The sequence below is a fragment of the Tupaia chinensis genome, unplaced genomic scaffold (genome assembly GCF_000334495.1).
Source record: "Tupaia chinensis unplaced genomic scaffold, TupChi_1.0 Scaffold000199_1, whole genome shotgun sequence".
NCBI lineage: Eukaryota > Metazoa > Chordata > Mammalia > Scandentia > Tupaiidae > Tupaia > Tupaia belangeri.
Window position 1 is genome coordinate 3,053,596 of NW_006159674.1, and position 22,850 is coordinate 3,076,445.

General features: G+C 40.5%; 1 protein-coding gene across 2 annotated transcripts in view; it reads right to left on the bottom strand.

Annotated features, from left to right (window-relative positions):
• ANK3 (ankyrin 3) overlaps positions 1-22,850 on the bottom strand; it is a 743,189-nt gene that overhangs the window by 62,301 nt on the left and 658,038 nt on the right. The window contains exons 1-6 of one of the 2 annotated variants that reach the window (XM_027771265.1): positions 21,726-21,882; positions 4,823-5,034; positions 3,392-3,599; positions 1,884-1,980; positions 943-1,171; positions 188-313 (exon numbers count right to left, since the gene is read on the bottom strand). In XM_027771265.1, coding sequence (XP_027627066.1) covers positions 188-313; positions 943-1,171; positions 1,884-1,980; positions 3,392-3,599; positions 4,823-5,034; positions 21,726-21,846 — 993 coding nt within the window. In that variant the 5' untranslated portion in view covers positions 21,847-21,882. Of the gene's footprint in view, positions 1-187; positions 314-942; positions 1,172-1,883; positions 1,981-3,391; positions 3,600-4,822; positions 5,035-21,725; positions 21,883-22,850 lie in introns of those variants that run through there. The other variant, XM_027771266.1, reaches the window with a different exon arrangement.

Here is a 22,850-nt window from a genome sequence, read left to right on the forward strand (position 1 = left end):
ACATGCACACACACACACACACACACACACGCACGCCTGGCATGTTCTCAAGTCAGTTGTTCCAAGATAAACTGTTCAGTCAGCCATGGGGGATCCAGCCACCTCAACCACTGTGCCATCAGTTGGCACCCTTTGCTTTTCTTTTTTTTTTTTTTTAATTCACAGAGTCTATGTAAAGATGAGTTACCTTGATGGAAAATGGCAGTCTATTTTCCTTGAAAGCATAAAAGTTAAAAACAAGTTGCTGTCCTCCTTTGGTAAGTGGGGCCAGATTCCCATAACAATCAACATAAATAGGTTTTCCTTCTAGAACCTTTTAGAGAAAAATAAATGTTTAATGTTAATTTAAGTGGAAAGAATTTAGAGATTTTTAAGTCACGTACATTAAAAGACTAACATGTTTTATGCTGCTTTTGTTTCGTTAATAGGCAATTACTTCTATGGTGCTGTCTGCAATAAAAACAACTTCCTGTCATGAAAGTAACAATTCAATAATTGTGACTGTTGCAGACACATACAAACAGAATTATAACTTATTTCTATTCTGGCAACTTCAAACGCATTTGGGAAAAGCCTGACATCAACCGCTTTCTCATAGACTGAAAAAAAAAAAAGTTTTGACTCTTAGATATTTATTTGATTACTGGGCTTGAAAAAAAGGAAAATCATAGTATATCATGTATATAGACAATGACCATTAAAATAAGATAACTGAATTATCCACAGAAAATGGAGACCATAACTTATATTACTACTACATTTTAAATAAGTAAGATAACTCCAGAGACACTTAAAATAATTGGACAATGAATCAATATTAAATTTGTAAAATAAAACTCAATCAGTTATATACTTAATATTTGTAGAGTGTTATTTGGCCTCAAATAAAAGCTCATATCTGGAGAGTGTAATTAAATACATTTATTTTTGTGAACAAAATACCTCAATATCTTTGCTTCTTGCAACTTCCTCAAAATTCTCTTGCTGCTCCAAAGTTTTGTCCACTTTGTCATCTGTCATACAGAAACACCGCAGGGAGGATTCTACAGGATCATTCATTTTGGCAAAAACAACAAACTTGGCCATATATGGAACACATATTAACTCTCTATACAGTTGCGTGGCTAACCCAACAGTTTCTAAAACCTGATGGCAGTCTGCAAGCCAAAACCTGGGGAAAAGAAAACATAAAACAGATAAAGATGAGATGGACTGAAAAGCCAACTCTTAAAAATAAAAGAATCACGAAAAATTTCAGTCTATAAAAGAACAAACCCAAATATTATTAACTGTTCACTTAACAACCACCCACAAATTCCTTAGTGCTTTTTGTCCCCTTTATTTCCATACCTGGCTGAAACATTGGTTGTGAAAGAGCAAAGGTGTTTATTCTGTTTATCAAAAAAGAAACCCTGTGTTTTTCATTTGAACAAAATTTTGATAAGTAAATGTTAAGGATTTTTTCTCTTTCCCATAAACAAAAAATGGTATGATGCACAGTAGTTTTTATTTTTTGAAAGGCAATAAAACAAATTCCTTAAGGGACCAGCAGATGGCATAATGGTTACTATACTGGACTCCCATATGCTCAACCAAGGTTTGAGTCCTGGACCTGGCATCTTGAAACTCACGCCGGGCGTGTGTGCATGTATGTGTGCCCAAAATCCCGAGAGGAGACCAGAGAAGAGATTGTGGCATGACCATCCCTGAGGAGTGATTTCCCACTTTCTGTCTCTGTCTCTCTGATGAACGCATGTGCCCTACAGCAAAAATCTCTTCTAAAAAAAAAAAACAAAAAACTTCTCCCTCGCCCCCCCCATAAAAAAGAAAAAAACAACCACCCACAAATTACTTAGTGCTTTTTGGACCCTTTATTCCCATACCTGGCTGAAACATTGGTTGTGAAAGAGACACAGTCCTTTATAAACGTCAGAGGAGTCGTTCCTGTGATGTCTTCCCACTGAGCGGGTGAGGTGCCCCCTGAGAGAACAGCAGCAGGGACAATGACTTTATTACAGGAGACACACCTTGAAAAATGCTCATCATCATCCTGCCCTTCCTGCACAGCCAGTCACTGGCAGACTTCAGCCCTTTCCACTCAATGGCATGTGCACAAGCAAGTTGTCCTCTCTACTCTATATTCACTGCTTATTGTGATCTCCTTGTAAGGTACTGTTCAGTTCTAGAAATCACTCGTGGTTTGTCTGGGTAATGAACAGCTTAAACTTGGCAATAAGTTTGTGTGTGTGTGTGTGTGTGTGTGTGTGTGTGTGTGTTTTATTTGACAGAAGGCATGTGCACTCACCAGGGGGAGAAGACAGAGAAACTGAGAAAGCACCCCCTTGGGGGATGGTCATGCTAAAATCCCTTCTCCTCCATTCCTCCTCCTAGGATTTTGAGCACACGCACACACATGCACAGTGTATTTCTCAAGTTCAGTTCGGGATGCAGACTATAACTGGTCACATAAAATCCAGCTGCCTTAACCTCCACACCTCAGGCTGGCCCAGGTATATTTTATAACTGCAAAGATTCATTGTTCGCATAGATAATTTAAGTCTCTTACTTTTTAAAGAGGTAAGAACTAACAAGAAACTAAAGCAGCAGCTCACTTTCTACCTGGCTGAGCCATTTAATTTTCCAGATAAAGGGGAGAACCACACTTTTACTGGTTTAGGAGTAGCTTTAGTTAAATTATTCCTCAAAAACAACTTATCTTTAGTAATCTTGGACTGGCATTTAAAAATCAGATTAGGATAACCAAAGGATGAATTGAGCTCTGGATTCCAGGCACTCATCACAAAACCTATCCTCCTAAACCCTGCATAGTGAGCTAGCGGGTTACACTGGTGAGCAGGGTGAGTGGAGTATGTTTAAGACCTATACAAAGGGTCTTTAACAAGTTCATGGAAAATGAGTATTATAAAAAACGATGCAAGGATTTCAGTTTTCCTTTGTTTGGAACAAAATAAATACAATTTAACTGCATTTTTTCATGCACTTGTTGAAGTCGCCTCATAATCTGCCCAAAATCCACTCAATTTCCTCCTATAAAGAGTGCTACTAGGTCCACTACCTCTGTCTAGGTCACTGAGAAATACCTTGCTGCTCTGGAAGATTCAGTCCTGCCTCAACAACCTTAAAGGGGCTCTACTACTAAGGCTAAACTTCACAGCAGGAAAGGTGATATTACTAAATTTCAAATGACTCATGAAACTACCCTCTTCAAGAAATGATTCCGTGGATAGGACGGATAGGGTAATGGGCAGGTAAATGCTGTGTTCTTTATTTTCTACTCCTAATACAGTGCTGGCATGGGCGTTTCGCCCGCTTCATTCTTTGTACAGAATCGCTGCATATCAGTAGGAAGGACACAGTGACTTTATCAAACCTGTAATGCTACAGAGAAGGCGCAGATTGGGCGTGGTGTCCCCTTGGTATCCATTGGATACCCCTTCTCCTGAGGGCGGGGGCACCGGAATGGTCATTGTGATTGGTTTATGGAATTTTCTTCTTCTTGGTTCCACAGTGACAATTGGGCTAAATGTTGCTTTGTTTCCAAGGATCTTTTTCACAATTTCATCTGGAACAGGCTGAGCCTAGAGACAGAGAAACGACTGTAAGTGGTAGTAGACCTTTTCTTTCTTATTAGAAAGGGACCCTTTGAGAGAGAAGGAAATAGAAAACAAAAATGAACGACGACGATGGAAAGTTCATTCTTTCTCACTATGTAAGGAAAGCATGGAACAGAGCTAACATAAAGCAGAACTGGTTAGCCTGTCTCCCCACCAAGGAACAAACAGGATTGGCTTAGGTGAAAGAGAAGGAATCAAAATTCAGAGCAGAGAAGCTTCTTAGTCTAATCCAGAGTAAAGGACAAGGAACATTGAGTTCAGTAGATTTTAAATGCAGAACATTCAGTAAAACCTTGCAAAGGCAATGCACACCCATGTAAAACTGAGTGCTTTCAGAGTTAGGTAACGAAAAGGCATTCAAAATAGCAAAGGGTTTCAATTCTCATCTGCCAAGTCTAGCTTTCTCCTTTTGACTTATTCACTATTTGGTAAAATAAGTCATGATATGGGAGACAGGTGAAGGGAACATCATACCACTGAACCGTAAGGAGGACGCTTTAGTGCTGAGTGCTGACTAAGGCCTTCTCAGGACTTCAGAGAGCTCGGCTGCCCCAATCCCCCAGCATTTGCCTTGGGCATGAGAGTCCAGCCTCACAGAAAGACCATGGCCTTTCCATGAAACTATCAATCATCATACTAAGGAACCACACTAATGATTTTCAGTTCATTTTCCTTATTCAGTAAGGAAAAAAAGGACTAGTTAAGGTCCAACCAAAAATGAATAAATATAAGAAAGATCATTCTTGCCAAAATTTCCAGTCAGCTTTCCAAATCAAAACAAGTTCCAACTGGTTTGGCTAAAACCCAGCATTTATGATTTATTGAAACCAAAACATGGAAGTTTGCAAGTTTTGCTGTAACTGATTTTCATGAGGAGGCTCAGTGCATACCAAGTCCTGGGGCATTGCTTCACACACCAAGACCACTAACCTATGGTTGAAAAGTGATGTTTTATCAGAAACCAAGTGATACTCTTAAGCAGAAAACCCCTCACATAAGTACCTAATTGAACGAGTTACTAGGGCAACTTCACACTTAGTGCTTTTTATTTGAATGAGGTTAATGATTCCTGAAATGGCCTAATTAGCAATATCATTAAGGATGAGTTACGGTAACTGTTACCAGAGTAAAAACACTCTCACATGCTTTCTCCATGGATGGAGGAAAGCAGCTTCTATGACCATTACCTGGAGGCCCACTCGAATTCGTTTGGTCAAGGCACCTTCCGGGAAGGACGCCTGGACGAGGGGCACTGTGGTGCTGCTCAGGATTCCACCCTCAGGCCCGATCTGGTTGCTTTCCTGCTTAATCCGTGAAACCACCGCAAAGTACTGGGGGAAGTCCTTGGTGATAATCCTGCAGATTCGCTTTTTCCCCAACTCTTCTGGGCTATCGAGTTCTGAAATAACGAATGAATGAAAAAGCCATGAGAAGAAGCCTATTTACCAAATACCTTGAGATAAACTGATACATGAATGTGACCATCAAAATGATTCCTATTCAGTAGTCTAAGCAGTATTTATGATCAAGAGAAAGCTATCGTGGCCATAATATATCAAGCGCTGCAAACATATAAGGTAATTAATGTAAGTATGAAGGATTTTCAGTAAACTCAAGGAAAAAGTATTCTATGAAAAACACCTATGCATGGATTTTAATTCTTAATTTATTTTTTGGCAAGAGGTTGCATGCTCTTGCTAGAACAGGGAGAAAGCATGCCTTAATGGGGCGTGGTCACACAGCAATCCCTTCTCCTGCATTTTTCCATCTTGCTGGGATTTGAGACTAGCAGGCACATGCCTGCCTAGTGTTCTTTTCCATCTGCTGGGTTCAGGATTCAAATCGTGATCAGTCATGTGGGATCTGGCTTCCTTAACCATAAGGCTTTAAGGCCACAGTGCCAGCCCCAATTTTTTTTTCTTTTAACACCAAGATAAACTTGTACCTTAATTTAACCATTTTTTCCACAAACTTTTTGAACTATCCTTGTAGTTGCAGAAAAATATTTTTACTGAGGGGGAACAAACATCTTCAAACACTGACATTTTACCACACGTGGACAAAATTCCACTCTTAAGGGAGACCTCATTCCGTGGTTATTTACAATAATCTGCCCTTAAGCTGCCAAAAGCAAGGCTGAGTCAGAAAAAAGATATGCCCTCGCAAGAAAGTGACTAATTACATAAGGATGTCTGAAAGCGTCTACGATTTTATTTAAAAGCCTCTTTCAGATACCTTTATGTTATCTGAATGATTAGTGTCGCCATGATGAATTGGTCTGTCCACGATGAATCAAACACGACCTATCCACAAATGAACCTCCTTCTTCCCATAGTCCTAACCTGGAGAGGGTGTCTAATCTGCCCAATACTGTCTAACAGCTTTGACTCACTTTCTTTCATACTTAACACCTTATGGGCAAAGCCCTATTGGTTCACTTTAGAAATGGCTCCCTCTCCTGCCTCCTGAGCTTCAGGCCCTGATGTAGCTCGCCCCGGTTACTAACACCACCCCCTCCTAACCATCTTCCTGCCCCTGGTCTGTCCTCCACTGTGTGGCCAGATGGGTTTTCTTTAGAATGCCAGACTTTAGGCAGAAATCTGGTAGGTTTAATTGGAATAAATTATTTAAAACATTTTATGGGATAATGTTTGAATCTAGTTTGGAAAAATGTGCGATAGAGAATTTATCTTGTAAGATATTAAAATTCACTGACAAGTACCATAATGAAACAGTTACAGAGAGAGGCACATGAGAATATAAGGGTTATATATAAAAATAGAGAAATAGGCTAGGGATGTGAGGCTAAAGAACCAGGAAAAAGGGCCCAGATGGTGGCACAGTAATAATGTAGCTGGACTGACATAGGAAAGGTCCTGCGATCACATCCCAGGCTGGCCAAGGCTGGGGGCGGATCATGGTGTGAAGACCTTTTTGAGGAGGCAGCCTCTTTCTTCCTCCCTCCCTCTCTCTCCTTTACTCTCTCATAGAAGAAAACAAAAAAAAAAAAACACTGAATAAAAAGAAGTAAACGTTAAGTTGTTGGAAAAGGCATGACGTATTTCTTCTATATAAAAATATCACGACTTTTCTGACAACGTATATATTCAAAGATTCAAATGTGTATATACCAGAGGATGTCAAAAAGGTTGTGCAAAAATGGAATTTAAGTATGAATTTACTAGGTGCAAAAAACTTTTGAAATTCCTGTGGAGTTTTTTCCCAACATACACTCCTATGAAATTTTGGAGGTTCTTTCATGTATTTACTTTTATATATGTGTTATGTATTATAGACACTCCGGCATCCAGTAATTACAGTGACTCAGATTCAATCCTTCACCAAGCACGTACTGAGGGACCACGATGCACAGCACTGATCCAGTGAGGGGGACTATCAGAATGAAACTACATTCCTGTTGAGTTGGGGGTGGATATCACACTACTCAAAAATGAAGAAAAATAAATCGGGGTGAGGGAAGAGGATGTGACAAGGGGAGGGGGCCAGGGAGGAGAGATCCTCATTTGAGTGAGATGAACTGAGGAGACGGTATTTGAGAAGAGACCTGAGGGAGGGAGAAAAAGAGCCAGGCAGTGACCAGTAGGTGTAAAGTGTATAAAGTGAAGAAAGAAGCAAGACACACAGAGGTAGCCACTGTAGGATCTCCCTTAGGGAAAAATGTAACTTGCACATTTGTATATTTTCATAAGAGAAATCTGCAGAAGAAACACTCTAGGCTGTTAGCACTGAGTACTTCAGAGGAATGGGAAATGGAGTTTGGGGTGGGATGCTGAGAAGAGGGTAGGTAACATGGCAACACTACCCTTACACGGCTGTGGTTATTTTGCTTGTTAACAACATTCTCAAACTTCAGGTGATGGGGGGTAACTGGACTGACATAGGAAAGGTCCTGGGTTCACATCCCAGGCTGGCCAAGGCTGGGGGTAGATCATGGTGTGAAGACCTTTTTGGGAGACAACTGCTTTCTTCCTCCCTCCCTCTCTTTTGTTTTTGTTGTTGATTATTCATGGAAGCCTCTCTTCGTACCTCTGAGACATGAAGCACACTGGCACTCTTTAATTATTAGCAATGCTGCCTCCTTTATCAAATATGTGGGGCTGAGATCACGGTTTATCACAAAACTTTGTGGAATGGCAATATGGATGACTGATTAGGTAACTGGACCAAGGACATCTTCTCATTCTACACATCAGCCCCTGAGCTCTGAGATGGGAGGCTCAAATTCACTGTCGACAAGGAGAACGAAGCTTCAATCCAGGTCACAAATGGAACTCAAGGGACCAGCACATGGCATAACGGTTACACTGTTGAACTCCCACATAATCAACCCTGGTTCCAGTCCTGGACTCGGGGCTTAAAACTAATGCCAGGCACATGTGTGTGTGTGCCCAAGATCCTGAGAGGATAATGGAGGAGGAGGGATTACTGCATGGCCCCCCCCCCCCCAGCGGGGGATGATTTCTCACTTTCTGTCTCTCTGTTTCTGTCTCTCCAGTGAGCACATTCACCCTATAGAAAAAAATCTCCCTTAGAAAAAGAAAATGGAACGTGAATTTTGCTGTCTTCAATTTCCAAAAGCATCTCCTTTCCTCTAAGCAAACCTAAACACTAAGACCCTAGAGAGGGAAAATGAAACAGAGTAAGAAAGATAACAAAGGTTAGTACAAAAAACAGGAAGGAATTAAAGAATTTTTACAGGAGAATGTTCTGGGTGAGTTTCCACCTATTCAATAATTGATAGCAAATAAAAATTATCCATATAAAATAGATACACTTCCCTCCCCATGATTTGGCATTTGTTGGGGCCACAAATGGCATAGTGGTTACATCGCTAGACTCCCACATGGCCGACCACAGTTCGAGTCCCAGACCTGGTGGCTTGAAAAATCACACCAGCTGTGTATGTGCCCAAAATCCCAGGAGGAGAATGGAGAAGGGATTGTGGTGTAGCCATCCTCCCCAGGAGGTGATTTCTTACTTTCCCTCTCAGTGCCTCTCTCTCCAGTGAGTATACCTAAGGTAATTAAACAAACAAACAAACAAACAAACAAAAAACCCTCTAACAAATAAAAACAAAAACAAGAAAGTGTGAAGTGAGAATGCTCTGAGAATGTGTTTAAACTGCTGTGCCGCACACCATCATCGGCGAAGCAAATGTTTCCTCACTTCATCTGCAAAGCTATCATTGTGTTCTTCAAAGTTGTCCAGGTCTCCTTATAGTGTAAGCAATTTTTAAAAACTCTGCGTGAAATTACATCCTTCAAACAGGACAGATTTCATAATTTTACATGTAAAGTTGTGTATCCACAAGAGGAGAAGAGGCATCTTGTGGGGTCCTGAACTGCGTTTGTGTGTGCACGCGTGTGTGTGAATGTCATGGGTATGTGTGGATACACCTGTGAGGCTTTAAGGTAGAGACAGCTCTACCACCCACGAGAACTGTAATAGCAATGGATTAATAAGCACTGGTGCTGTGGAATGGAGGGAGCCTGGCCACATTTATACTATATTACCTCTGGCCAGCTAGTTAAGCCACTCTATGAGTGCCCATGCACATTTCTGGTGCAGCAGATGAGTGGTAAATGGGGATGCTCCGATTTCTTTTCTTTTCATTTCTTTTCTGCACTCAATCACTATACATCACTACAGCTTGTAAAGTGAATTTACCCAACACGAATACACTTCACACTAGTCCACTTGAAGATACCATCATTATCATCAACAGATTATCATCCATTTCTGTGTCCCATAAATGTCTTGCCTCTCTATTTTTCTCCTTGATTCCTTTCCTCACCCTCTCCCCATTCTCCCACCCTCTTCCTACACTGTCTCCAGAATCAGATTTCTAACTACAGAGAAGGTCCTGGGAAAGTTGATCAGTACCCTCCACACTGAACTTCTGACATCTGCTAGGATCTGGTGGCAGCTTGGGTACTGTGTTGTTCCAACTTAATCTAAGAGCTTTTAGTGATTCTCTGGCCCATCAAAACTTGCATCATTATTGACCTTCCATGTACAATTCAACAAGTATTTTCAAGATAAGCCACAACTCAAAGTAACAATGGGGGCCAGGCAGTGGCACCACAGTAGGGCAACTAGACCCACGTGGAAAAGGTTCTCAGTTCAGGTCTCAGGTCCTCCCTGAGTGCCCTCCGCTGATCCTGATTGGCTGAGACTGGTGATGGATTAAGGCATGGAGAACCTGTTGAGGGTGCCTGGCTCTCTGTCTTAGTCATGGAATAAACGAACTCCAAAACGAACAACAAAATAAAGGAATAATAAATGTTGGAATTTCAGACCTTGCAGCAGATGAGTGGGAATCGGGTTTGTGTGACCCTTTTTTTTAAGCCAAAGGGAGTGTGCACTTGCCAGAGGGAGAGAGAGACAGAGAGACAGAGACAGAGAGAGAGTCAATGAAAGAGAAAATGAGAAATCACCGCCTAGGGGGAATGACCATGTCACAGTCCCTTCTCCTTTATTCTCTTGGGATTTTAGGCATGCATGCACATGTGCCTGGCATGATTTTCAAGCTGCCAGGTTCAGGACTTGAACCACAGTTGACCATGTGGGAATCTAGTGCCTTAACCAACATGCTGCCTGCTGGCCCCAGCATGTACCATTCCTTAAATGGAATCACACATATGACCTTCTTAAATACTCAGATTTCCAGGACTCTACCTAATGAAATGGAAAAACTGGTTCTCTATAACTAGCTTATATCTTGTTTATTTATGTACTTAAGAATATTTGTAACTTTTCCCCTGAGAATAAAATTTAGTTAAGAGAAGTACAAAAAGTATGAACATGTATTACTTAAATATTGGTCTGTAATAAGGGACAAAATCATTTTAAGAGTTGCAGTGAATGCTAGGCTATTAATTTTTGTGATAATACAAAAGTAAGGAAATAAATGAGGTAGATAGTAATGTGAGAAGACACAAGGAGGAGATGAAAGCCAGTTAATAAAGCCACTAAAGAACCCTCACAAGCTAGAAATCTATCTTATGCTGTAACTAATCATAAGTAGGACAGAGGTTGAACACATCATTATATATTCATACTCTGGAATACTGTGCAGTATTAAAAATGAGAAAGGGGCCAGCAGGTGGTGTGCTGGTTAAAGTGCTAGACTCCCACATGGCCAACCATGGTTTGAGTCCCGGACCTGGTGGCTTGCTTGCTTGCTTTCTCTCTCTCTCTCTTCTGTCTATTTCTGGTCAAACTAAAATATAAAATTAAATTAAATTAAATAATTCTTTAAAAAAATGAGATAGGCGTGTTACATTCTAAACACATAAATCTCCTGGACTTACTGTAAATAAGAACACCACGAAAAACGAGCTCATAACAACTAAATAATATCATCTTTACATGTAAATTCATATAATTTATATAAAAATCAGAGAAGGTACAGAGAGGAGAAAATTATACATGTTGCAACTCATGTATACTCACAGATTACAATGACTATGCTAAATAAGATTATATATGTAATATATATAGATAGATAAACACAGTATAGGTATTTTAATATAGAGTCAATTCAAGCATATTTTTTCCTATATCTTGCTTAAAGAAGGAAACTGGGGGGCCAGCAAGTGGTATGGTGGTTAAGGTGCTGGACTTCCACATGGCTGACAGTTCAAGTCTCAGACGTGACAGCTTGAAAAGCAAACCAGGTGTGTGTGTGTGTGTGTGTGCACATGCGTGCATGCCCATGCCTCCCGAATCCCAGGAAGGGAACAGAGAAGAAACTGAAGCATGGCCATCCCCCTGGGGGGTGATTTCTTACTTTCCTTCTCACTATCTATCTTTCTCTGGAAAGCACACATGCCCTGTGGCAAAAATAAATAAAGTAAGTAAATAAGTAATGATGATGAAAATTTAAAAAAAAAAAAAGGAGGAGGGAATGAATGGCCCAGCTGGTAGCATGGTGGTTAAGGCAGCTGGATCCACATGACCGTCTGTGCAGGTCAAGTCCCAGAACCGGTGGCTTGAAAAACACACTGGGTGCATGTGCTTCCATGCCCAAAATCCCAAAAGGAGGAAGAAACGTAGGAGGGCATTGTGATGTGTCCATCTCCCATGGAGGTTCTTTCTTTCTTTCTATCCCCTGCAAGTATATACATCCTCTAGCTAATTACAAATAGAAATATAAAAGGGAAATAAATACAATGATGAAAGGACTGCAGATGGGTGTTTGCAAACAGGTAAGTAAAGTCCCCATTCGTTGAAAGAGGTTGCAAGAGGAGACGGAGCGAGGCTCTCAGCACTCAGCTATTCCAACAGTCTGGCTTGCGGACACACACAACCCAGCATTCGGGCACCTTCCCCCCAAAACTTTGGTTTCTAAGAAAACTGTGAGTGCATATTAAATATCAGGTTTTCCTGGGGCCACCATGTGGTGTGTGGTTAAAGGCAGTTGGATTCCACATTGCAAACTCTGTGGTTTGAGCTTGAAAATCATGCCAGGCACTTGTGTGTATGCATGTGTGCCCCAAATCCTGAGAGGTGGGATTGTAATGTGGGCATCACCCGCCCCCCCCCATTTCACTTTCCTGAACACATTCACAGTATCACAAAAACTTTTTTTTAAATGGGGGGGGGGCATGAAATGTGAAGTAACCAGTTACATTAAATTAAATGAAATGTTTGAAACCGAGGCCTGGCACTTAGTAGGTGCTCAACTACTATCCATTGAACAAAAAAAATCAACTAGGAATTAAGGAAACTCACACTTTTCGTACCAAACAACTATATGATTCTTTAAAGAGATACAAATAAGAAATTTGGCAGGGGGATGGTCACACCATAATCCCTTCTCCATTCTCCTCTTGGAATTTTGGGCATGCACATACTTATACTGACATGATTTTCAACTCCCTGGGTCTGTGATTTGAACCACCCGGTCAGACATTTGGGATCCAGCCCCCTTTAACCTCCATGCCACCTGCTGGCTCTTGACTAGTTTTTTAATAGTTTTATTTTGATAAAAAATAATTACATTTGAGAAAGTAGCTTTCATCTTTCTGTTTTTAATCTGCAGTGAAGACTATTATGTCCCTATATTTTATAACTCAAATTACTGTTTACTTAATGTATGTTTACCCAAAATGAATTAAACACTCGTGAGAACATAAAACTCTTCTGAAAGTTCTGTGTTACAAACTACAGAAGTCTATCAGGGAAGTCAGATTTCCAGACAAATCACAATAATGTCTGATAAATTCATATAATTGACATAAAAGTAGAGGAGATGGAGAGAAAAAAGGGAAATTATACACATTATACACATCATAATGAATGTAAAGTCATGAACAAATATGCATGAAGTACTAAGCTAGTAATAAATATAGATACATAGTAAAACATACTACATAGATATTTGTGTGTTTTAGGATTTTTCCCGTAGGGTGCATGCACTTGCCAGAGATGGAGAGGGACAGTAAGAGGGACAGTGAAAATTCATCCCCCGGAGGGGATGGCCATTCTACACCCTTCTCCCCCATTCTCCTCCTGTTTTGGGGTATGAATGCACACTCTCCTAGTGTGATATTTAAGCTGCTGGGTCTAGGACCTGAACCAAAGTCATTATGTGGGAGTCTTAACTACCACTCTATCTGCTGGCACCACTACATAGTATTTTAGTATAGATGCAAGCACAGTTTGGACTTCTATAAAAATGAACAATGCCGAGGTCAGGAGATGGCGTGGTGGTTAAGGTATTGGACTTCCATGTGGCCGACCACAGTTCGAGCCCCAGACCTGGCAACCTGAAAAATCATATTCATGTGCATGCATGCCCAAAATCTGGAGAAGAGAATGGACAGGGGATTGTGGTGTAGCCATCCTGCCTAAGAGGTGATTTTTCACTTTCCCTCTTTGGCCCTCTACCACATTTACACACACACACACACAAACAATATTCTTTCCAAGATTGAGTAAATATGTATTTAGATGGTCCATTATTTAGATCAGAGAAGAATACATGACCAAGAATCTCTGTTTTGCTCTCAGCCTTTACTGACACAGAAAGCCAGACCAAGGTGATGCCTGTACTACACACACACTCGCCTAGTCCCCGGCTCTGGTGAAGTGTGCCAAACCAGGCAGTCCTAAGACATACCAGCTCTCCATGTTCAAAGCACAGATTACTAAGTTTCGGCTTGGTAAGCCTAGGGTGGTCCCTGAAAATCTGTGTTTCTTACTTTCAATTTAGGGAACTTTATGATTTGATACATTTGGGAAGTAGGTCTTAATGGACACTCTGCCTGTACCTGTCCTTAAAAATTTAGAACTTGGGGACAGCAGATACAGTAGTGGTTAAGGCACTGACTCCCATGTGCCTGACCGAGGTTTGAGTCTTGGATCTGGCAGCTTGAAACTCACGCCGAGCATATGTGCATGCATGCCCCAAATCCTGAGAGGTGAACAGAGGAGAAGGGATTGCGGTGTGGCCATCCCTCCGGAGTTGATTTCTCTTTCTGTCTCTCTGGTGAGTGTATGGGCCCTATAGCAAAAATTTCCAAAGAAAATTTAGAACTCAAGTTATTAAAACCAAGATAACAGGCTCCAATGAAAAACAATGCAAGATAGCTCAATGTGGGAAGAAAAGCTTATAGTGCAACAAGAAATATCCATTACTTTTTAAATAGTTCGGTTTTTTAAAAGGATATACTAAAGCCACTCCATAGCTACAGAATTAAAGGAAAAAAAGACATAAATCACTATAAAGAAAAGAATGAGACACACACACACAAGGTTACACATGAGAGCTTACAACCTTTCTGGGAGTTTATAAGCCATAGACGATGAAAGGACCTGAATTATCTGTCACCTCTCTTACTAATCTCTTACTAGAAGAAGGTTTTTTTTTTTTCCCCTAAGAAAAGATCCAAGGGAAAAGAGAGGAGTGCTGAAATTGGTGGTTTGCTCTGGAGGAAGCTTAGAATTTGCACTTACTGAATGTCTACTTTGAGGTAGGGTGATTACTTGGCCCACACAGAGTTTTGGTAAAGTAGGTTTCTGCAGTTCACAGAGGTTACGTGACTTGCCCAATCTGCTCCGTTTTAGAACTGAGACTAGAACGTCTGGCAAAGGGCAGGGGAGATAAAGTCACACAGACGTGAATTTCCACCACTCAACAGCATCTTTGCAGACTGCTTAGTAAATGGGTAGTGGCTGATAAATGGCTGATACATTTTTACAGAATTTGCAAAAACCTTGGTCAAAAAGGTTGGACATAAGGGCCAACAGGTGGTGTGGTGTTTAAGGCACTGGACTCACATTGGCCGATCATGGTTCGAAACCTGGACCTGGCAGCTTTCTTTCTTTCTTGCCTTTTCTTTTTCTTAAGAATTACTTTATTGGGACCAGCAGTTGGCATAATGGCTATGTCACTGGACTTCATGTAGTCGACCACGGTTCAAGTCCTGGATCTGGTGGCTTAAACTCACACCAGGTGTGCGTTTGCATGCGTGCTCGCCCAAGATCCTGAGAGGAGAATGGAGGAGAAGGGATTGCTGCATGGCCATCCCCTCTGGGGGGTGATTTCTTGCTTTTTCTCTCTCTCTCTGTCTTTCTGGTGAGTGGACACACCCTATAGAAAAAAACTCTCAAAAAAAAAAAAAAAGAGAGAGAGAGGGAGAAATACTTTATTTAACATTTATTTATTTATTTAAGTTTGACCAGAGAGAGACAGTGCGAGACAGAAGGGAAAGTGAGAAAGCAAGCCACCAAGTCCAGGACTTGAACCACAATCGGCCATGTGGGATTCCAACACCCCTAACCACCAATCAGCCCGATGGCAGCTTGCTTTCTTATGTTCCCTTTCTCTGTCTCTCTCTGGTCAAATAAAATAAAAATAATGAATAAAATTAAATAAATCATTCTAAACACAGAGGTTGGACATGAGTTATAAGCCCACTCTATAACCAGCGGTTCCTGATCCCAGTGCCCCTTGCCTCCTTGAGTAGTAATACATCTCACGGGCACCTTGTAACCAGCTCAGCTATTTACTGGTGAAACAGGGGATGAACATTTTGTGTGACCAAGGTTTTACCAGTGATCAATGTGGACCATAAAATATTTAGCAAATAGAAATGGTTATGGAGACTGTAATAAAACAAAACATAAATACAAGATGGAAATCAATGTTCCAACTAAATGAGTTATTCTTACAGTTTTTCAAATACCCTCCCAAATAATTTTGCATCACCTTTATTTTTTCTAAGGTTTTTGTCTTAGGGCGCATGTGCTAGCCAAAGAGAGAGAGAAGGAAAATGAGAAATCACCCCCTGGAGGGATGGTCAAGCCACAAACCCTTCCCCTCCATTCTCCTCCTGGGATCTTGGCCACACAAGCACATGAAACTGGTGTGATTTTCAGGCCGCTGGGTCCAGGACTTGAACTGCTGTTGACTATGTGGGAGCCCACGCTATCTACTGGTCCCCAATTTCTCCTCACTTTTGCATGCATGTGATTAAATGTTCCAATAACTTAACTGGGGACATAATTCTCTTTTCTGTATCAAATTAGGTTTTGAAAGCTGTGTGTGACCTCGTCTAGTCTGAGTGTGAATAGTTAAGGAAGGGGATACAAACAAACAACCCCCAGGTTCACAAAAGATCTTTTTTTTTTTTTTTTTTAAGAGAGATATTTGCTCTAAGAGACAGAAAACAAGAATTCACCCCCTGGGGGATGGCCACACCCCAATCCCTTCTCCTCAGTTCTCCTCTTGGGATCTTGCATGCGTGGGCACACACATGCCCAACGTGAGTTTTAAGTCACCAGGTTCGGGACTCAAACAGCGGTTGACTATGTGGGCATCCAGTGACGTAGCCATTACATCATCTGCTGGTCCCACAAAGGATGATTTCTGTATCTAGGGCTTAATTTCTGGTCAGGGGAATGTACTGCCGAGCCTGAGCCTCTAAGAATGGGAACCTAATATTGAACGGTGGGGAATAAAGGGATTCTTGGAGAATGGGATTTCAAAAGGGCAAGCTTGCTGGCACGGATCCATGGAAAGCCCTTGCAGACTGGTGTCCAGAGCTCAAATCCATCTCTGCACTCCCCGACCTTGGCCAAGGTCCCGCACTGTTCAGATCCCTTTCCTCCTCATCAGTAAGATCAGCTGTTCCTTCTCAGGAGCCTATGACGAGTAAGTGGCAGAAAACCACCAGCACAGTTCTGTTCACGTTACAACTTAGGAAAGTTACAGTTTCAGAAAGACGAGAGTCAGAGAGCCTGCCTGTACCAGATCCACTGGCATACACAAGAAGGATTTTCAAACAGCACCATACTTTCTGTTTCGTGTCTCTACAAAGCATAAAGCTGAAATGCTATCATTTCTATTTCATTCCATTTTTTCAAAGCAAATTTGAACAAATACAGGAAATTAAGCATCGTATAAAATGTGGGGGAAATGAAGAAAATAAAAAGATAAGTCTGTAATATTCAACTCTAGCTGTCGACTATGTGGAGTAAAATATAGCACCTGTAATATGTTCACTGAAATATTTTAGAAAATGACAGACATTTATCTCTGTGGGATTAAAGTCCAGCACCATCTATAATGCTTCAGGAACAATCCCATCCAAGATGTTAGAGGGGGGGAAAAAACAAACAACACCTCAAATAATATAACTTGACCCTTCTTCCTCAACTTACATTTAATAGGTACCTTTGCAATAAAAAAAAAAAAAAGGTTTATTTCTTCCATGAGTGAGAGACAGGGAGAGAGAACCCCAACAGAATCTTATTTTTTTTTAAGATTTATTTAATTTTACTATTATCATTTTGCAATTTGACTAGAGAGAAAGTGAGAATCAGGACTTGAACCATGGTTGGCCACGTGAGAGTCCAGTTCCTTAACTTCCATACCACCTGCTGGGCCCACAGATATTTTTATTTTTAAATAATTATTTTATTTTATTTATTATTATTGTTTTTAAAATTTGCTACAGCACATGCACACTCATTTAAGAGACAAAGTGAGAAAGGAAGACACCAGGCCCGGAACTTGAACTACGGTTGGCCATGTGAGAGTCCAGCACCCTAACATCACGTCACCTGCTGGCTCCCCCAACAGGTCTTGACATAGTCCTGGATCATGGGCATATACATGCCTGGTCAATGTAGGGAGGGTTCCTGGAACTTTCCTATGTGGGTTGGCCTCACAGAGCATTGGATTTTATTGCTTTACCACCATCTAGCCCCACTTTTTAATTTTTTTTATGCTTTTATTTATAATAATTATAGACTCATGGGAAGTTACAAAGATAGCACAGGAAGTTCCACAATCCTTTCACAATTTTAGTAATTTTACTCATATGCTGTTAAAAGATGTAATTTTATCATTATTACTTTAAATTTGGTACAGGGCATGTGTGCTCACCAGAGAGAGAGAGAGAGAGAGACAGAGAAAGAAAGCAAGCAAGCACCAGGTCTGGGACTCAAACCACAGTCAGCCATGTGGGAGTCCAGAGCCCTAACCGACTATGCTACCTGCTGTCCCCTTAACTCATATTTTCATTCAATTCTAGCATATGCGAAGAGAGGTTACACACACTGGATATAATGGTTGTCAGTGGTCTGAGTCAGTCCCTGACCCCATGGACCTCACGGTCCACCAGGGAACATCATAAAATTCAAACTTGCAGACAGGCCAGGTGTCATGGGTGGATTTATCTGGTGAATCTGAGTTGAGGTTTAGGGAAGGAAGAAAAGTGGAGGAAGGGGTCTGGCCATGTTGGAATAATCATGCTGAGTTTTTCCCCAGGATTAGAGATTAAGAGACTCAGATTCTTTGCATTTGCTTCTCCATGTCCCCCCACACACACCGAAAAGTGTTCTTTTTTTCCCTCATAAACAAGCAAGCTGGCATGTCCAGCATACCCAGAGCACACTGACTTGGGCTGCAGTGGCCACTGAGGGTACTGAGGCTGAGACCTGCCTATCAGACTTGCTTCACTGCCCTTGCAGCTAAAAGCCCCACTGTGCCTTGGGCCAGCATGTGCCATGGTGGTTAAGGCACTGGATTCCTGGCTGACCGTGGATGGAGTCCTTGAAAACCACACCTGGCAAGTGTGCGTGCATGCACAAAGTCCCAAAAGGAGAATGGAGGAATAGGGATTACAGAGTGGCCATCTCCGCTGGGTTGTGTGTGTGTGTGTGTGACTTCTCACTTTCCCTCTCTTTGTCTTTGGCAAGTATGTGGACTCTATGCTAAAAACCTAAAAAAAGGGACCAGCAGATAGCGTAACGGTTATGTTATGGGAGTCCCACATAGTTGACCGTGGTTTGAGTCCTGGATCCAGAGGCTTAAAACTCACTTCAGGCATGTGTGTGTGTACCCAAAATCCCGAGTAGAGAATAAAGGAAAGGGGAGTGTGGCATGGCCATCCCCTGTGTGGGGTGATTTCTTGCTTTCTGTCTTTCTGGTGAGCACACGTGCTTTATAGCAAAATTCTCTCTAAAATAACAAAACCAAACCAAAACTAATTGGTTTCAGGGAATTGTTCTGGCATGGTTTCTTCTCCTTTTGCAACGTGATGGTCATCATTAATAGATTTAAAATGTCAGCTTTATGGTAATAGATTCAAAGCAAAAAAAATTATGATTTAATTGTCAGATTTTGTTTTCTGGTTTTTGTTTGTTTGTTTTGTTTTTCCATCCCAGCTGAGTTGATTGCTTTAATTTTGTCCTCTGGAATTTTAAAAACTGTTACTAGAATTCTCCAGCAGATGGTGCTGTGTACAACATGAAACTATATGGTTTCCTTTTTAGTGCTCGGCATCGTCAATAACTCGACACTTCAAGACGACTATTTGTCCATGTCTAAGATAGTACAAACAAGCGAGTTCAAAAGAGTCAAAGCGACAGTTTCTAACTAAGAAATTAGAACTTTGTTTCTACGATATTGCTGATATAGTTAAGATGACATATTTGGAAAATTTATTTTCTGTTATATAACATGCACCAATTTCTCTTTCCTACTTCAGTTTACAAAAAGACAATAGTATACTTTTCCATTTGAAATGTATTTGTTATCTGGGAGACCTCATTTGCTCTCATCTGAAAGTTAAGCAACAGTAACAGGTGAGAAAACATTTTCCTAGCATTATGAAATTGGGGGGAATTTTAGCAACATTTTGCCAATATTAAATGGGATAATTCTTATGTACTCTAAGCCTTCTGTGTGACATTTAGAAATTATTTTGATTTTAAAACTTAATAGATAATGGGGCGGCAGGTGATGTGGTGGTTAAGGTGCTAGACTTCCCACATGGCTGACTGTAAAGTTTGAGTCCTAGACCTGGCAGCTTGCTTTCTTACTCTCTCTCCCTCTGTCTCTCTCTGGTCAAATTAAAAAAAAAATTTAAAAAAGGAATGATGAATAATATTACATGCTTTAAAAAAAATCTTAATGTGTAATAAAAATAAAGTCTACATGCTCTCCAGATCCACACTGACCAAGAGAAGTATAACTAAACCACATATATAATTAGAAATTTTCTTACAGCTGTACTAAAAAGATAAAATAAAGAACAGGTAATATAAGTGAACAATGTTTTATTTGGCCCACTATAGCTAAAACCTTGCTATTTCAACCTATAATCAACATAAACATTATTACTGGTAAATATATTTGGAGGCAGGTACCGATTTTCATATATCTGGTGTAGTTTACATGTGTAGCACATTTCGATTTGCATAAACCCCATTTTGAGTGCTCTGTGGCTACAGGTAGCTAGTGACGACCATCTGTGTCAGTGCAGGCCTCGGACATTTCTCAAGCTCTTTGATTTGTAAGTTAACGACCTCTGAGGAGCATGGATTCTTCCAGTAAATGCTCCCAGATTCAACCTAACTGCAAACTACACTCCATCTCTCGGGGTATGACTTTGGAGGCACCATTTTAAACATGTTTAATTCAACTTTGTGAATTTAATTAAAGTGAAGTTTTTGATAAACTTACAAAGTAGATTAGGTGGTGCTCTACAAAGTAATTTGGGGGGGGGAGGGGAAAAGGGAGAGGAACAGATGTTTCTGTTTTGCAGTGTCTTTTTCTCTGCTGAGAAAACATGAGTTGGCAAGGGCTAGAACAAGATGATTTTCAAGTCACTGGGTCCAAGCCTTGAACCATGGTCGGCCATGTGGGAGTCCAGCAACATAAATGTTATGTCATCTGGTCCCTTCATCTTTATCTTTTTACATTTTTTAAAGGGAAAGTCTGTGTCAAACATGCCTGCTCTCAAAACCACTCTATTCCTATTGTCTGCTAAGAAAACCTGCGAGGTGCTAAGGGTCAGACAGTCTGAAGAAGGAGTGGGTGAGAATGAGACAGGCCCAGCTATACGCCAGTCTTACAAAGTCAAAGACCACCACCATGAACTCCAATGATTACCCTGATGCTTTCGTTGTAGAAACGAATTACAGTCCCAGAGAAATAAAAAAATCATGATAGATATTGAAATAATCTGGAAGAAAACAGAATTACTTAGAAGCATCCAGAAACACGATTTGCAAAAATAAAATGTGAACCTATTTTCTTTAAAATGCTCTTCCATGGGGCTGGCAGGTGGCGTGGTGGTTAAGGGTGCTGGACTCCCATATGGCCAACCGTGGTTCAAGTCTTGGACCAGGAGGCTTGCTTTTTCTCTCTCTCTCATTCTCACTCTTACCCTGTCCCTCTCTGGTCAAATTAAAATAAATAGAATAAAAATAAATAAATAAATTTCTTAAAAATAAAAAAATGCTCTTCCAGTATTATTTCACTCTCCCCTTACCTATTTTCGACTGAGAAAATTTTCTTGGGTTTTGCAAAGATTCATGTATTTCATTAAAGACAGAAAAAAAAATCATCACACTATAGATGTGTATTGTAAGGGAAAAGTCTGATTATGGGGAAAAAGTTTGTTTGATTAAATGCCTTAGATCAGGAAAGCAGCAATCAATGCGAAGGAACTTGGGTCCCAGCAGCATGTGTGAAAGGCACAGCACTGCATCTGGCCACTCTGCTTTCTGCAGCAGATACTCGCAAAAGCAAGGAGCCATTGTGATTACCTTCATCCATGCCGTTCAGTAATTCGGTTAAATCTTCATTTTTATTGTCAAACTGATGCTCCTTCCACGTTTCACCATTTTCACTTCGAAGAACAATGAGTTCTCTCTCCTTTCCTCTCATAGACCCAAAGTGAGGGATTTCCACTATGACAGGGCTGGAAAAAAAATCCACATTATTTTGGTATCAAATGAAACATGTTTATAGTAGCATACTTTTAAAAAGTGTCATTAACGGTATTCATTTGAAACTTGGAGGTGCCACTAAGGTTGGGAATGATTTCAAAGCTGCAGAATCATTTGCTAATTAAATAATAACATATTAGAAGCCTGATCACATGCCATGATTCATTTGCTCACAAACAATTCTTGAGAGCCTACCACCATATGATAGGCACGGGATTTACTAGGGGAAAATCCTCAGCACATAGTGGGAATTTTCAATCAAAGAACTAAAGGTTATTAAAATAGACCATAAGAAATAAAGTTGGTCCATTTTTTTTAAACACAAGAGGTATATTATATTATACGAAATGCTAATGATTTAAAAGGACACAGCCATTTCTTTAAAAAAGAAATTATATCAATTTTCTAATTTGAAAGATTACTACCATATTTTCCCCTTTAGCAAGAAAGCAATGAATAGAATAATCTACTTCCTCTAACGGTTTGCATGACTTTCATGGCCTGAAAGGTTAAGATAGTTTCCCTGTTTTTCAGATTGCAGAAAAGCACTGGGCAGCCTTCTCTCCTAGGTCTAAACAGAACCTGAATAGGAATATTTACACATGCTGGAAAAGCACCTCTTGGTTTGAAATTGTCATACAACGACATATTAATTTATGACAGTGTCCTTTTGCAAGGAATGTATAAGAATGGCTGCAAATTGGAGCTAGCCCATCAATGTGAACCTATTTTCTTTAAAATGCTCTTCCATGGGGCTGGCAGGTGGCGTGGTGGTTAAGGGTGCTGGACTCCCATATGGCCAACCGTGGTTCAAGTCTTGGACCAGGAGGCTTGCTTTTTCTCTCTCTCTCATTCTCACTCTTACCCTGTCCCTCTCTGGTCAAATTAAAATAAATAGAATAAAAATAAATAAATAAATTTCTTAAAAATAAAAAAATGCTC